The sequence below is a fragment of the Paroedura picta genome, chromosome 18, assembly GCF_049243985.1.
Source record: "Paroedura picta isolate Pp20150507F chromosome 18, Ppicta_v3.0, whole genome shotgun sequence".
In the NCBI taxonomy this organism is placed as follows: domain Eukaryota; kingdom Metazoa; phylum Chordata; class Lepidosauria; order Squamata; family Gekkonidae; genus Paroedura; species Paroedura picta.
The window spans coordinates 6,372,664-6,389,750 of NC_135386.1; the positions used below are offsets into that span (position 1 = coordinate 6,372,664).

At 50.8% G+C, this 17,087-nt stretch overlaps 1 protein-coding gene across 1 annotated transcript; it reads right to left on the bottom strand.

Annotated features, from left to right (window-relative positions):
• Positions 1-2,278: 2,278 nt before the first annotated feature.
• Positions 2,279-16,789, bottom strand: LEO1 (LEO1 component of Paf1/RNA polymerase II complex). Its single transcript, XM_077317635.1, has 12 exons — positions 16,611-16,789; positions 14,462-15,253; positions 13,302-13,406; positions 12,402-12,496; positions 11,869-12,014; positions 11,593-11,677; positions 10,611-10,705; positions 9,792-9,926; positions 8,356-8,491; positions 7,630-7,816; positions 6,552-6,649; positions 2,279-2,580 (listed from the first exon to the last, which is right to left on the bottom strand). The coding sequence occupies exons 1-12, from the start codon at positions 16,666-16,668 to the stop codon at positions 2,473-2,475; spliced, it is 2,040 nt and encodes a 679-aa protein (XP_077173750.1). The 5' UTR covers positions 16,669-16,789; the 3' UTR covers positions 2,279-2,472.
• Positions 16,790-17,087: the final 298 nt, after the last annotated feature.

A 17,087-nucleotide genomic window follows, 5' to 3' on the forward strand; every position in this document is an offset into this window, starting at 1 on the left:
CCATGGCCGAGCCCAAAGACAGGATATAAAAGAAAGGCTGGTAATCCTTTTTTTTACTCAGAGATGGTGACGTCATCTTCTCCATCGCCTGAACCCAATGCTCTGCCCTTCATACCACCTTGCCAATCCACACCAACCAAATGAATGAAGCAGAAAAAAGCTTGGGGAGGGGAGGGGAGGGGGAACCACCCCGCTTTTCACTACCCGAAAGAGCCTCAAAGCGGCTTGCAATCCTTTACCCTTCCTCTCTCCCTGCGAGGTAGGTGAGGCCGAGAGAACTGTGACAGGCCCACGGTCACACAGCTGGCTGCATGTGGAGGAGCGGGGAACCAAACCGAATTCTGCAGATTAGAGGCCACCGCTCTTAACCACTCCATCTCTGGCTGAAATTTCGCTCTCCACCCCTTCTCTCTTATGCAACATGGCTCCTGCCGATCCCTTCAAAATCCGGGTGTGTATTGTAAACAGACGTAAGGACAGGGCAGGAACAAAAGACGAAACAGGAACCAGGCAAACCAGCACAGCAAACAAAGCAGCCGCTTCAGATCCTGGGCAACGTTAGGAGTTAAGAATCGTGACGGCAGAGAAGCAAACGCTCCTTTCTGATTTGCAGAGCCGGAAGATCAATCACGGACAATGCCCGAGGAGGCCTTGTGTCCTCGTGTGCTTCAATGGTGGTTATGTAAAAAAAAAAAAAAAATGACTTTTAGCCCCCTCCAGCAGGCACTTATCGGGTAATGGATTTTGGCTTTGAAAGCGAGTGCATCGTAAGACCTCGTTTGCTTCTGAATTACGGCCGGCTCTGGTGGGGGACTGGGCGGAGGGCGGGTTGTGCTCAGGACTCGCTTCCAGTAATGAGTTCTGACCCGGGATTGGCCCTAAGATACTTTCTCCTGCGGAGTGCTAGAAGAGCTGGGGAATAAGGTTACTAGGAGGGAGGGAGGCCTCTTTTGCCTCACTTCAGTCGTTCTTTTTTGACGTCAAATTAGGTTTTCCAGGCAGGAGAGGTTCAGAGATAGTTTGCCGCCGCCTGACTCGGCATCCTGGGCTTCTTTGGGGGTCTCCCATCAAAATACGGACCAGGGTCACCCCTGTTTAGGTTATCGGATCTGACATGAGAGGGCTAGCCTGGGCTATCCAGGTCAGAAAAGTAGTTCGGTCATAGCCTTAGACTAGCAGAAAATAGTCAACAGATTATTATTATTATATATACTAGGGACAAAGCCCGTTGCATTCAGGAACACAACAGGTGCTAGATTACGGGGGTGGAGTGGAATAATTCTGCACACGGCCTCCCCCTCCCCCCAGGACCTGGAAAGGCTACAGGCAGCTGTTAGCTGGGGGAGCAGGGGGAGCTCTCACGCGGCAGGGATCTGCAGCCTCCGAGCCTCAGAGGGAAGTGGAAGAAGGAGGGGGTGGTCAGGGGTGGGGGACAGAAGGCGATTGGCTGGCTGCTGGACAGACAGGCAAGCCAGTTGGAGGAGGAGGCACTCAGGGGAGGACAGCTGCCCTGAGTGGGTGTTAAGTGCACTTAAGACATGAGTCCAGCTCCTCCTCCCAGGCCTTACCAGAAATACATAATGGAACAGATAAGATTTATGGACCACCCCTTTCCACGAGTGGGCTCGGGGCAGTTTACACAACAGTTAAAACATAACACTGAAAAGCCTGAAGCGATACTCAGTTTTCACTTGTATCCAGAAAGCTTATGCCCTCAATAAGACTTCGTTAGTCTTGAAGGTGCCATTTGTCTCAAACTTTGTTCAAGACCAACGCACATGACTCTGAAGCAATGCAGGCAACGCAAGCAGTGAAGAGAAGAAGAAGAAGAAGAAGAAGAGTTGGTTCTTATATGCCGCTTTTCCCTACCCAAAGGAGGCTCAAAGCGGCTTACAGTCGCCTTCCCTTTCCTCTCCCCACAACAGACACCCTGTGAGGTGGGTGAGGCTGAGAGAGCCCTGATATCACTGCTCGGTCAGAACAGTTTTATCAGTGCGGTGGCGAGCCCAAGGTCACCCAGCTGGTTGCATGTGGGGGGAGTGCAGAATCGAACCTGGCATGCCAGATTAGAAGTGCGCACTCCTAACCACTACACCAAACTGTGCAGAAAAACCCTATAAGCAATTCTGACCCCGTGAGAATTACAATGCCGTCCTAAACAGAACTGCGCCCTTCTAAGCTGATGGACTTAGAAGGGGCGAATCTTAATTATGTAGTTAGCTGTCGCCTAATGCCTGGAACATCTTCATGTGCAGCGAATGGGACCAAATTCCGAGTCTTCTTTTAAAAAAGGAGGAGCACCAGAAGTCTTTATTCATGGGATACAGGTGTGAAAACACATCTCCTTTGTCCAGATAAACAAAACAAAACAAAAAACACATTCCTTTTTTAGGGTTTACTTACATGTGCCAAACCCCCCTGTACAGCCTATGTATAAAGTTCTATCACCAGCGTCCAGGTCTGAGATGCACGCTAAGCTTCCTCGTCCTCGTCTTCCTCGTCGCTGATCACGTACTTCTTCTGCTTTTTACTGGCCTTGTCGTCGTCTTCCGCTTTCCTTTTGCCGGAGGGCTCCCCTTCCTGCAGGAAACAGGGCCAGTTTTAGCACAGGTAGTCCGGGGACAGCCTTATCTCCCCTAGAAGAATCCAACCCTTCCGAGTTCCCGGCACCTTGTATATGAAAGGCTGGATCCAGAGGTCAAGTTCCACTTGCGCCAAGGCAAGCTGACTGTGTCCTCATTTGTGTTTCCACTGCAGTAACATCTGGGAACTATATTACAAAACAGAGATCCCTACCGGTGCCATGACTTCTACCAACACTTTCCCACATGCCTCCTGACTGTTGTTAGGAAATAGGAGGGGCCAGCTAGGGTTTTGTCTAGCCAGATTTCTGATGGAACACTGGCAATGTGATTGGTCGTGCAGATTTTTTAGAGACGTGGTGGCAGCCGCTGCCACAGCACAAAGCTCTTCATCGTGTACGAACAGTGGCTGGTTTTTGTAGCTGGCCCCGCCTCCTGTGGCAGCCATTTTAGAGTCGAGCCAGCCACGTGGCTTGAGAATTCCAAAGGTGCCCCGCAACAGAGGGAAGAAAGCGCTGGGACCTGCATATCACACAGTGCAAGAGGAAATGCATTAAGTCTATTTCTGCTCCTGCTTGCATGCTGCTGGATCCGACCTGCATTTTCTAGGCCTTCGTATTATTCAAAACATTTATAAGCCTGCTTCCCCCACACACACACATAATGAAGATCCAAGGAAGGTAATAACAACAAAGACAGCAACATAATTCCAAAAGACACATTAAAGCCTTTGTGAGAAACACTTTATCTGAGAAATCAGTGGCCATCAGGTTCAGCTAAACTGAGCTGAAAAAGAACTTGAAAAATGCCGCACTGGTATTTTTCAGATTACCTGATTACCCAAACCACCCCTGGGGTCTGGCTGGCTTTTTCTTTTCTTTTTCTTCGGTGTCTTGGACTCAAAAAAAATTTGGCCTCTGAGTCCAAGCTCTGGATAGTGTGTTCGTATGCGGACCTGGGATTTCTCAGAAATACTGAAATTTGGACCTGGTTTTTTCCCCAGAAATACCAACAGACCTGAACGGGGGTGGGGGGACACCCAAATTTGTTTTTGCACACCCCTAGTGATGAGCTTAAAAAAAGATTCCCGCCCCCGGTACTGCTGTGGTTGCTTAATTGCGACTAGAACGCCGCAAGGTTAAGCCGAAGCCTTAGACGCCTGCCTTCGGTCTTAAGAAGTGCTGCCAAGGGAGCTGAGCATCTGCAGAGGCCTCATTTCCCGTTCTCCTCTAGTTGTTCGCACATCAAGGGCCTTGCTCAAATGAAAGGCCCGAGATGAAGTCCTTGAAAAAATCTCAAAGTCAGACTGCAGCAGATGTGTGTGTGTGTGTGTGGGGAGGGGAAGGCTACTATTTTAATGAAACCATATCTACCATGCCCCTATTACAGCACGGCAGAACAGCACTGGCTTGTATCAATGGGGAGAAACGAATGGCTTTTTATGAATGGGCCAGCCTGCATGATTGCCAGCATGAAGCATAGCCCACAGCGCCCACAAATTAAGTTACTGGCTAGCTTTACTGCTGGCCCATGGCTCTCCATAGGCTTGGACTCTTTATTTATTAATTCAGTTTATAGTTCGCCTTCCTCCTATGGCCCTATCACCCAATAAATGGTTGACACATTTTTTAAAAAATATATTAAAAATCCATTAACTCCTGCCCATTCGGGAAACACTTCCAACATGGTCAGGAGACTCCAGGGCTTCACAAAACCCTGGTCGAGACAGCCTGCCTTAGGCATATAAGGACAGACCCCAATAGCTAAGCATTGGCTCATCCCTTCCTGCCCTCCCTTGTACCGGCTGCCGAAATTCATCATGTCAAAGGGAAACTAATGCTTCACCTAAACCTGCTTTGGGATTCTGTCTGGCTTTCGATGGGGACACAAAACGAACGGTTAGCTAAGACCAGACACAATTGGTGGTAAGACTGAAATACTAGCCCCTTTGCTTTGTTTTGAACCTCAAGCGCCCCTGTGTGGCGACAGTGTGAACTTCAGCTTCATAATCGCCTTTAAAGATGGAGGCCAAAAATGAGAAGGCTCCTGTATACATTATTGGGGAAGAAGAAGTGCAAAACGGAGTTTGGCCTAGGCTCGGTGGCTCTCTTGCACGAGAGGCTGCATTTCAGTCAAGGAGACTCCGGGAAAGAGTCACACGAGTTTGTAGGGTCTTGGGGGACCGTGAGTTTGTAGGTTTATTTGGGGACAAGAACTTCAGCCTCTTTACAGCCCAGTTCCAAAGGGGTGGTTGTGTTAAGGACGCTGTACCCAAACTGACCTCTCTCGTCACTGCTCAAAACTACTCACGCGCCTCAATCCAAGAACACGGAGAATAAGAATGTAAGAAGAACCCTGCTGGATCGGACCGGTGGCAGCCACTTGGAGCTCTGATCTGCTTGACTCCTTGGAGTGGATTTCTGAAGGAGGCTGTGGCCGGAAAGTAGCTTGAACTGGTGGCGGTTTTGAATTATCACTCAAGAATGACTGAAATGTACACTTTTATGGATTTCCTAGCCATAGCTGGTTATTCGCCTGAAACAATTTTCTATTATTTGAAACAATGGGAAGAAAAAAGACTCTCAATCATTGTCAGGGTTTATGAGTGCATGTTTACACAGTGAACTGCTGGGCTGTTTGTACTTTTGGGATAAGACTGGTGGGACATCCTGTCTCACACAGTGGCCAGCCAGTTCCTCTGGATGGCCAGCAACAGGGCACAGAAACTGAGGCCTTCCCCTGATAAGAACATCAGGAGAGCCCTTCTGGATCAAACCAGTGAGGGTCCATCAAGTCCAGCATCTTGCTCACACTGTAGACAGCCAGTTCCTCTGGAGAGCCAGCAACAGGGCAGGGAGGCTGAGGCCTTCCCCCGCATAAGAACATCAGGAGAGCCCTGCTGGGTCAGACCAGGGGTCCATCTAGTCCAGCATCCTGTCTCACACAGTGACCAGCCAGTTCCTCTGGACAGCCAGCAACATGGCATAGAGGCCGAGGCCTTTCTCTGAGGTTGCCCCCTGCCTTTGGGATTCAGAGGATTACTGCTTCTGAATGTGGAGGTTCCCCTCAGTCACCACAGCTAGCAAAGCAAAAATTGAGTCCAATAGCACCTTTAAGACCAATCAAGATTTATTCAAGGTGTTAAAAGGTGCCACTGGACTCAATTTTTGTTGTGCTACTTCAGACCAACCTCGCTACCCACTTGAATCTATCTTCATGGCTAGCAAAGTCACTGATAGATCCATGGGAGGATAAATCGATCTAATCTCCTTTGAAAGCTGCTTATTCCTGTGGCCATCCCGACCTTGTCAGGCAGCAAAATTCCACATTTTAATCACCTTCTATGTAGAGCTGAATAGAGATACCAGGCCCCTCTTGGCCAGTTTTTTTTCCCTCCCTTAATTTTCTAATGATGAGGGAAATTATTTTGAAAGCTAGAGTGGGGTAGTGGTTAAGTGGTGGTGAGCCAGGTTTGATTTCCTGCTCCTCCCCCTGCAGCCAGCTGGGCGACCTTGGGAGAGGGCTTCGACTCACAAAAGCTCATGTCGAAATACATCCTGTTAGCCTTTCAGGTATCAAACGATGACCCTTTCAGGCTCATCATAAAAGATTTCGATAGGATTTACACAGAATACCTTTGGACACTTTTTCTATGGCGTGCTCAATGTGTATTTTCTTGAGTTTTTGCCACCTGCTCTGTGCTGTCAAAAATCATTTGGGACACTTCACCTGAGTGCACACCCAAAAGCGCTGATGACCCTCCAAAATGCCAGAGTTCCAAAAGATCGAGGGGAGACTAATAAATGTTGTGAATAAATTAAAAACCTGCCATAAGGGAAAACGACTATCCGGGGTCAGACTTGGCATGTCCTGTTAACGAAGACCCAGATGCAATTCGTTCATTCAGATTCATTCAGAACTAGGACAAACAGGACACATATTTTGTCATCCCCGGAGAGCTTCTCTCACCTCGTCGCTGCTGAGTTTCTTGGCCTTAAGCAACCTCTGTGCCTTATCTTCATCTGATCCCTCGTCGCTGTCGGAAGAATAAATCCGAGCGCGTTCCTCTGAAAGGCAAAAACATTCACCATCATTATTCAAACGCTGAAATTTCAACTGTAGCTTAATACTGGCTGTTTGGAGGACAGCGAGCCCCGGGTGACATGTTAGGGGTTAGAGCATCAGTCTGGATCTGGGAGACCCAGGTGGGAATCCCCACAGGGTCGAGGAAGGGGAATGTAAGAGAAACCATATTGGATTGGTCCGATGTCCAATCCAGTCCATTGCTCTGTGTCCCACATGAGCCGAAACTCAGGGGCCATCAGGAGATCCACCAGTGGGAACAAAACTCCAGGAGCCCTCCCACTGTGGCCCCCTACAAGCACAAAGAAGAGAGCGCATCACTGCCCCAGACACGGGAACATAAGAAAATCCATGTTGGATCAGGCCAGTGGCCCATCCAGTACAATACTCTGTCACTGGTACACAGGGGCCAAAACCAAGGTGCCATCAGGAGGTCCACTAGCAGGGCCAGAACACCAAGAGCCCTCCCACTCTCCCCCCCAAAAAAACCAGGAAGATAGAGCCTCACTGCTCCAGGCAGTGTTCCCTCTACACCTTGTCTCAAACAGCCACTGATGGAGCTGTGATCCAGAGGGTGACCAGGGGCCAGTCATATAAACTCATCCTAGCCTATCTCACAGAGTAAAATTTGAAAACTCCTTTTGGGCCCCCAGTGAGGAGACAAGTGGGGTGTAAGTAAAAGAAAACAGGCCAATTGCAACAACAACAAAAACACTCCAGTCCCCACCATGAAACATGCAACCAGCTGGTGTTAATATTACACACGCCCATTGTCTTGCATGCACATTTCTGGCTCAGGTCCCCAGCACCTCCCCTGGACCCCCCCAGCCTGCCTTTTTTGAGCGCCACTGCTGCAACCACCCCCAAAACCTCCTCTGAATGCATCTAAAGCCTCTTTGTTAGGAATTTTGTCAAGGCCCTCGCACTGGAGGCTAACCCCAGCTGCAGAGCAAGACGGGCGTACCTCTGATCCCGCCTTTGTAGCGGTTTTTGATCGCTGCCAAGCTAATGGCCTCTTCGCCGTCATCTTCTTCGTCATAGCGATCGGGCTCCAGGTAGCTGGCGCTCAGCCCCCGCTGGTGCTGCTTCTCCCGCATCCTCCTCTGCTGGGACTCTCGGCGGATGGAGGCACGCAGCCTCTCCTCCTCTTTCTGCAGGGCAGGTGGGGCAATGAGACACAAGGGCTCCGGCCTGGACGCCTGCTTGGGGCAGCCCGTTCCCCACCGACAGCCCTGCTGTTATGTGTTCTCCGTGGCAGAATCAGGCGGAGCAACCCCAAAAAGATGTCAGAACGGAGCAGACTTTGGTCTGCCGGTGGGACAGGCCATTGCCCAGTGCTCTCCCCTGAGAAAAATCCCTGGTGTGCAAACACCTAGGAAAGTGAATGGTGAATGCTTCTGCAAATGTGCTGAATTATTCCTCCCTACTCCAATCCCTAGGATTTCACCCAGGGAGGGGAAAAGGTAGACAGAGTTGGGCGTCCTGAATTCTCACCCAACTCTACTGGTGCTACAATCAGCGATCCACAAAGTCTGGCTGCTGGGACTGTAGCAACTGGCTATGCCTCTTCTTGTGCTGTAGAAGCTGCAAGCCTTTCTGAATTGGAGGAATAACTATACTATTCATATTTTTAAATGGGGGGGGCAGCTTAGAAAACAGCTCCTTCCCTCATCCCAGCCCCAACCCATACCTTAATCATTTCTGTGCGCTGGGACTCCGGGTCGCGACCCGCCATGGGCAAAATGCGGATTTTCTGTGTCTTGGAGCACCTGTCTGCAAGCGACAGGGTCATCTTCCTGTGCGTGGCACTGTCTGTTGAGTGAGGCCTGTCACAAAACAGGTTAAAATTCTGTGTAGGGCCTAGAGAATAAGTGACAACGCTAAATGCGGCTGGAGAAATGGTTGTTTTTAAAGGCCGAGAACTGCTCTTGAACTTCCTTCCACCTGCTGCCAGCTCCCATCACCCTCTGGCCCACCCCTTACTCACCACTCTTCACCTCGTTACCCAAAAACCAAAACAAGGGGTGTCCTTCAACTGTCATCGTCTACTTCAGAGATCTGCAACTGATCCCAGCCTCTGAGAACCCTTAAGATTCTGATGCAGTCACAAAATGGCTGCCACAGGAGGCGGAGCCAGCCACAAAATGGCTGCCACAGGTGGAGCCAGCCACAAAATGGCTGCCACGACTTACCTTCAGTCACACAACAAAGAATCTTGCGCTGTGGTGGCAGCTGCTGCCCAAGCAGCATTCTTAAAAAATCCTCACGGCCAATCAAATCTCCAATGGCCAATTGGAAGCATCACAAAGTGGAACCTTCACCTGGCCCCACCCACTTTTCAAAAACACGTGTTGGGGCACCAGGAGCATTGTCAGTGGGGCCATGGTTCCGACCCCCTTACTGACATTACCACACTTTGTCTTCCTTCCCCTGCCACAATCCACAAAGCTCTCTGACACGCAACACCACCCCCAACAGCACCATGCTCCAGAGCACACAACAGCTGCTATCTGTGCAGCCCCCTATTGGCTACAATGAGTCAAGCTCAACAGAAGTTTGTGCCCAGCAGGAAGCAGCAAGAGCGGGACACCCTGCTTAGAATGCCGGGCCCCCTAAGCAATTTGAAATAGTTACATTTCGGCCACCGGGTGCTGGTAGAATTCGAGGCGTGTGGACTATAGCTTGGAGACAGAGCTATGAGCAATGGAATGTCTGCAGTTTAATTCCAGGATTCTCCCCTCTCAAAGAGAAATGGAGAAAGATCTCCAGCAACAAATGTACCCCGAGGACTTAGGAGAGCTTCAGCCAGTCCGAATGGACAAGACTGAACTATAGGGACCGGTATTTCGGCTCAGTTTCAGGGTTTATCTGGAGATCAGTTGTTTGTTATACTGATTCGGGAACCGAATCCAAAGCCAAAGTGATTCGGCTTTTTGTGATTCGGGTCCTGAACCAAACTGGGGGTTATCGATTCTGGGGTTTTCCCCCAAATGAACGTACACCCCTAGTGTACGTGGCTCTTGCCCCTACCTTCACACATGCATACCACAAAACCGTAAAGCAGACAATAAAGAAAGAAACAAGTTGGGGGCAGAGAAAGTGACAAATACGGTGCAAGCATCTTACCTGAAGGTGAGCTTGGTCTTGAACACAGCCTGCCCCTGAAGACCTGTCCCCTGCCTGATGAAGAGATGGTTATGGTCTCCCTGCAGCGGCGCTTTATAGACGTCGAATACTTCGTTCCCCAGATGCAGCGACATGCTTTGAGGGAGCAAAGGAGGAGCGGGCATTACAATCATTGAGCAAACCAAGAACCACGGCCTGAGTTACTCAGCTTGGAAGCGGGAGAAAGCTTCCCGCAAGAATATGGCCGCAAGCGTGGCAAATTCACAAGCATTGTGGCCTTCTTCCTGGAGCACCACGACCTGAACGGATAGGCCTCGCTTGGCAATGCAGGTCCTCACCCTTGCTGGGGGTGAGAAGTGCTGTTAAGTCACAGCTGAAGTAGGGTGACCCCACAGGGCAAGGGCAGGAACATATAGAGGTGGTTATGGCTGCCTTTCTCTGTGGAGCAACACTATAAAGTCTCCTATCCAAGTCCTAACCAGGACGGACCTTGCTTCTGAGATCTGACTAGCCTGGACCATCCAGGTCAAGGCAAGAGGCCTCCAGAGGTGGTTGGCCATGGCAACCCGGGACTTCCTCAGTAGTCTGCCATGCGAGGACTAACCAGGGCAGACCCTGCTTACCTTCTGAGATTGGGTGGGATGGGACTTGCCTGGGCCATCATGGGCAGGGCCGTTTGCAAGCTCACCGAAGCCCCTTGCCTCCCAAGCCTATCGTACCGCCATGCTGGAAACAGTTGGCCACCACAGGAGAAGCGAAGTGCAGGGAGCGCGGCCTGCCCATGACAAGGACAAGCCTAGCCGCATCGAACCAGCTCACCTCCCATCGGACCACTTGACAATACGCGTGTTACTCTCCCGGAGCTCGTTCCCTTCGTCGTCCCGGCGTGTCCGCCAGCGGATGGTGTTTTCCACCTGTCGGGAGGCCAAAGTGGCAGGTGAGTAAAGGATTTTTTGAGTTTAAAAAGCTGCTGCTGAGACAGGAGGAAACACTGCTTGGGAGGACAGCGCCGTGCTCACGGCATTGAACAGAGGCAAAGTATAGCATCAGTCAGCTGCAGATACTCTTTTTTGGGCTCAGACAGTAAAGGAGTTTCATATGTATCCAAGATGCCCTTCCTCCCAGCTAAAGGAGAAGAGCTGGGTGTTTTGTACCCAAAGGAGTCTCAAAACGGCTTACAATCGCCTTCCCTTCCTCTGCCTGCAACAGACACCCTCCTGGGAGGTTGGTGGGGCTGAGAGAACTGTGCCTGGACCAAGGTTACCCAGCTGGCTGTACATGGAGGAGGTGTAGGGAATCAAACCCGTATTTCCAGATTAGAGGCTGCCACTCTACACCAGAACCTCCTGGGAGCTCTGAAAGATATAAGCACCTACAGCCACAAACCTTGGCTTCGATCCTGCAACAACTGAGTGGAAGGTGCCGACAGCCTTTAGGTATATTTGCCACTCCTTAACCGGCCCCCTGGGAAAGGGGATCCCTGGGGCTGTTGAGTCTCCTGTGCCCTATGGAGCGAGATGTGGGTGGGGGGAGCATAACAGCCTCCCATCACTTCTACCATTGCAGCTGGATATTCCGGCTCCCTATTTGCTGGTCTCGCCTTTCTAAAATGGATGATTCTGGCACTGCTGTTTGCAAACCACATGGTTTGCTGTTTTAATGATGCAGGTTTTGGTGCGCCAATCGTCCAAGCAGAAAGATGAGAGCAAATGAGATAAGAAACCATTTCATGCGGGTTGTGATCTCTGCAAGGGGAGGGGAGGGGAGGGATGGGGAAGGGAGGGAGTGTCCCAAGCTGCACCTTCAGTTTTAACCGTGTCCGGCCTTCTTCATCCAGCATCTCCTCGTCTTCAAATTCATCCTCGTAATACTGAGGATCAAAGGGTCTGAAATACAAGATTAGGTGCCCTGTTACCATGCCGCCAAAAACGCACCTGTGCTTCAGAACCTGCGCCATCCATACCAAACAGCGCACTGTATCACTGTATAGCGACTGACCACCAGGTGAAGCTCTTCGACTGGCCTGTGAGCCTGGGCTCTCGGGACCAAGGCAAGGTTAGGGGAGGAGGCTGTTTACCTGGGTTCTACGCTGAGAAAGTTGGGAAGCTTCACAAAATACAAGTCGTTCCCCAAGTCTGTGTTCACTTTGGGGATTTCCACTTCTATGCGCGTCTCCGGGATCGGCTCTTCCTCCGGCTGGTCTTCGTTCAGTCCGTTCTCATCCTGACCCGGATGGCAGACAAGAGAGAGACCCAAATGCCAGATCAGGTCTGGAACGAAACAACTTCCTTCTGGCTTTAGATGCTGTGGCTAGTCCTGCCCCATGGTCATTCAGGAGGAAGACACACATGAAGGCCCCGGGGGGGGGGGGGATGAGACACCCTGTCCTTTCCTGAATTTTCCCTGTCCTCTTCTCCCCGCGAGATGGAAGTTTGGGGAGCACGGAATAAATGAGATGAGCAGCAGTCTTCTACACTTGGGGAGTGACTGTCTGGTGTAGCTTGTCTCAACTTTTTTTTTGCCATTGATATAAATCCAAGTAATCCAAGTAAAGGAAATAAATAAATAAAGCTGAAACTCCAGATGGCTACGCCTGCCGAATGTACTTACGATAGGTTGCCCTGGAGTTGGGGGCTTTTCTTCTCCGTCACTGCCCGAAGAAATGTCATCTGCCCCTCCAAACAGGTCCATTGGGTCCCTATTGTCTGGCCAGAGAAAATGAAAAGACAGAAACTGAGTGTCCTTCCTTCCCTGCAACAAGTGACGACATTTGTTCCCTGCCCCCCATCAAGCACAATGTCAATCTACAATCAAGGAGGTTTGGGATGCTCCCGTCACGCCCCTTGAGGATGGGGGCGCTGAGCTGTCACTTCTTAGGGCTTGGGTGGGGCCTCTGGCTGGTTACTTTCATAAGGGAAGAGGGGAGGTCCTCATCTGAGCTCTCTTCCTCCTGGTTGCTGCACTCTGGGGACTCTGTCTGGGCAGCCGGTGAGTGGCTCACAGCTAGCCCAAGTCTCCTTCTTTGTGCACCACCTCTTCCTCTTCCTAGTAGCGCCTCCTCTCTACCACTTACTTGTTTCTCTGGACAAGGTCTTTTTTGGTCTTTGATCTGTACAGTATAGTTCTGATGCACTATGAACAGCTGGTTCCCCACCCCCCCTGAAATTTGCCTTCTTCATCCTGCAAACTGCTAGTGCTGCCTGACTCCTGAGACGTTTTCCTGGCAACCACCAGGATGATGGCCTTCTCTGTGGTGGCCCCATCCTGGTGGAACCACCTGTCAGATGGTGCCTGGGTGCCGTGTGATTACAGCAAGGGGATGATTTGGACATGCGTCCTTATGCCAGATCTTGCAAGAACAGTGGGAGGGAATGCAGGAATAGGTTACCTCTCCATCATGCCTGGGATTCAGCCCCAGTGAAATTTCCCATCAAAGAATGTGAAGGGTTGATGTGAAATGAACCGCCCAACTTCAGCCCCAGCAAGAAGTGACAAAAATGCAACGCTTACCTTTTGGCCCTTCTGCATCGCTATCCATTTCGGAATCAGACACAATTTGTTTCTTACGCTTCACCTGTGGAACTTCGTCTTCGCTGTCGCTGCCCCTGGCAGACTCTGCAAAAAGAAACAGCTGTCTTTAGTGACTTTACGGCGAACCCCAGTCTAACTTGGTCAACGTTCATGGGTCTTGAATGGAACACAGTGGAAGAGGCCGCAACCCTTGTTAAATATACATTCACAATGCTAAAACTTGCACCCTTGCTTGGAGTCATTTTGCTTCGTTTTAATAAATGGTACTATTGCACATGGCCTTTTGCTTTGGTGTTCAAACAATCGTTGTACCCTACAATAATTGGGGGGGGGGAAGGCGCTCAGGGTGATCACGAAAGCAGCAGAACTACCTCACCCAAATAAAGGTGTCCAGAGGACAAAAATGACACTAAATCGACTGAGGAGGACCGAAGACAAGTTCAGAACCACCCAAGTTCTGAAAGCAGTTGAGAATCAGTTAAAAAGTGGAGAGAAGAAGAAGAGTTGGTTCTTCTATGCCGCTTTTCCCTACCCGAAGGAGTCTCAAAGCGGCCTACAATCCCCTTCCCTTTCCTCTCCCCACAACAGACACCCTGTGGGGTGGGTGAGGCTGAGAGAGCCCTGATATCACTGCCCGGTCAGAACAGTTTTATCAGTGCCGTGGAGAGCCCAAGGTCACCCAGCTGGCTGCATGTGGGGGAGCGCAGAATCGAACCTGGCATGCCAGATTAGAAGTCCGCACTCCTAACCACTACACCAAACTGGCTCTCAGAGGGCGGCAGCGCAGAGAGAACAGAGGAAGGACATGGGCCTGCTTTTCGCCTCTGCCTCATCTGTAACTCACAATCCTGTTGCTCGTCTTCATCCCTCTTGAAGCACTCAGGAGAGATTTGTAAAGAAGCCTACAAACTAGTGTGTCAGCATCCCCCCCTCCCCCTGATTTAAAATATCCTGTTCAAGGAGCACAGCCAACTAGAAAGGGGAAGCAAGCCAGATTTAGGCAAGACAGCTGAACGATCCTAAGTAGCCTCAAAAAAGTAACCGTAGAGAGCTGCACAAGGTACAAATCGGAAGAGGGTCCTGACCAAAGGGCTGAACGTTGCTGCTAGAAGGTGTTTACACATTTCAGACTTCCTCACCCGATTTACGGTCCTGCTCTTCATCCTCGGAGAGCCTGTGCTCTTCGTCATCAGAGTGTGGGGGCTGCTCGTCCTCGGAATTCTGCATCTTCTCCTCGTCGGAATGCGGCGGCCTCTCGTCGTCGTCGTCGGAGTTCTGCAGGTTTTCTTCCTCGGAGTTCCGTGCCCTCTCGTCCTCGTCGGAATGCTGCAGCTTCTCCTCGTCCGACGCTTGTGGCTGTTCTTCGTCGGAGTGCTGCGTTTTCTCCTCGTCCGAGTGCTGCAGCCTGTCCTTGCCGGAGACCTGAGGCTGCTCCTCGTCGTCGGAATTCTGCATCTTCTCTTCTTCGTCGGAGTTCGGCGGCCTTTCCTCGTCGTCCGAATTGTGGAGCTTCTCGTCGTCGTCTGACTGATCGCTCTTGTCTTCTCTCCCCCACTTCTCGTCATCCGAGTGAGCTTTCTCGGACCCTTCAGCTTCAGAGTGACGGCTGCCGTCGTCTGACCGGTGGTCCTCGTCCTCGTCTTCGTCCCGGGCACCTTCCGAGCCGCTGTGCTGTTCAATATCGGACTGGTCATTATCGTCGTGGTCAGAATGTCCCGAGCCTTCAGAGTGATTGTAGGACCTTTCGGACCGATTGTCACTGCCACTGTGGTGAGAAGCAACGTCGTCCTCACTGTCGTCGCCGAACAGTTCTTTGTTGCTAGGTTTCGCTGCCTCCCTGTCGTCATCTCTGTCACTCTCGCTGCCAGAAATGTTACTAGCGGAGCCGGCGTTCTCCTGATCAGAGTCCGAGTCAGACCCAGAATCAGAATCTGCAATTAACGAAATAAATCCAAGTGTCTGTTTCAAGAATCTGTTAATCAATATCATTTTATGTTCCCTTTGCTAATGCAACGGATTCTTCTACCGAGAACGGACTGGTGAATTAGGTTTCCTTCTTTTCTTTTTTGTAACAAACTACTAAAAGTTCACTATAATGAAATCAATCCCCCTTCTGGTTCAATATGCCCTGAAAGAAATGAAAACTAAACCTGGGATTGTGCAAGAATGCCGTGGCTCCCTGTCATGAGCCACAGGAGCACACGCATTGTGAAGGGCCAAACAGCCCAGGGCTTAGAAGTTAAAATGGAAAGGAAATTAACAGCCCAGCAGTTGCTTTGGCTTATGAACTTGAAATGGAGGCAGGTAAAGTCCACTCTGGCCGGGAGGGTGGTTTATAAATTAAAAGAAATAAAGAAGCAATAAAGAAATGCCGACTAAGCTGGGGGTGATGCTATACTTTTGGAAATGGCACACTTGATAAGGTATTTTTACAGAAGGGTTCCATTTTAGCTTTTACCTCTGCAAAGCATAAGATGCATCCTAATTTCATGCATATTAAAAAGTTCTTCAGTGCTGATACTGTCACCCTAGCAATGGCGTTGGGGCCACCTCTAAACAATACATTTAAAAAAGCCTTTAGGCTGGAGTCAATGCCTCTCCTGACTAAACATCTTTTCCCAGCTATAGACTGGGGCTCTCTAGATGTCCATAGACTACAATTCCCATGCAGCCTCGGCCAGTATGTTCATGTGCTGGCAGAGGCTCATGGGAATTGTAGTCCATGGATATCTGGAGAACCAGTTTCATCACCCCTGGCCCTACTGTATGATTTGCTCGGTGAGAACAGGGGTAGACACGGTTTCACAGGGGAACCCTTATGGCCTGCAGTAGAACAACTAGATTCGAGTCAAGCAGTGAGTTTATTTATTTACACGCATACACGGGAAATTGATACCCAGAATTGAACTTGGTTGGTCTTAAATAGGGGTAGTCAAACTGCGGCCCTCCAGATGCCTATGGACTACAATTCCCATGAGCCCCGCAAGCAAATGCTCATGGGAATTGTAGTCCATGGACATCCGGAGGGCCGCAGTTTGACTACCCCTGGTCTTAAAGGTGCCCTGGGACCCCAACTTTGCTCCACTGATCCAAACCCACCTGACTCTAAATAGGGCTACTACACGGAATGCAAATTTGCATGCAGGAAACACTTTACTAAATTAATACAGCAACATGCAGAGATTCAGCCCCTAAAGCATTTCCAGGCTCCAGGGCTCAGCGGGAGCACCTGGCAATGCAAGCCGCCGCGCATGCGCCGAGTGAGCCAGCGGCGCCCCCCTCACACACCTTTTTGCTCCGGCTCCGTGTCGGCGTCGCTCCCGAACAACTCCTCCATGTCCGCCATGACGGGGGAAGCCGACCTCACCGGCCCGCTGACGCCGGCGCTGAACCGACCGAACAACGGGACGAAAGCGGAAACCGGTGCCGCCTCTGACGTCAAAGTTCCGCGACGAGGGAAAAAAGAAAGGCGGCCGGAATGACAGTGTTTTTCCGGGAAACACGAACTATAGAGTCGAGGAGCGACGTAGCTAGAGCGGCCCGGAGACCGCACTTCCGGTTCAGAATACCGAGCGCCGTCGGCGTCTCCGTGGCGACGCCCTTGTTCTGGGCCAGGGGTAATCAAACTGCGGCCCTCCAGATGTCCATGGACTACAATTCCCAGGAGCCCCTGCCAGCGAATGCTGGCAGGGGCTCCTGGGAGTTGTAGTCCATGGACATCTAGAGGGCCGCAGTTTGACTACCCCTGTTCTGGACAATGCCTCT

Excerpts from the sequence above, each read along its gene's own strand:
- LEO1 (XM_077317635.1), bottom strand. The coding sequence starts at position 16,668 with ATGGCGGACATGGAGGAGTTGTTCGGGAGCGACGCCGACACGGAGCCG. Across the intron at positions 12,497-13,301 it reads CGATGCAGAAGGGCCAAAAG|ACAATAGGGACCCAATGGAC; the intron begins GTAAGCGTTGCA and ends TTCTCTGGCCAG. Across the intron at positions 9,927-10,610 it reads GTCAAGTGGTCCGATGGGAG|CATGTCGCTGCATCTGGGGA; the intron begins GTGAGCTGGTTC and ends GCTCCCTCAAAG.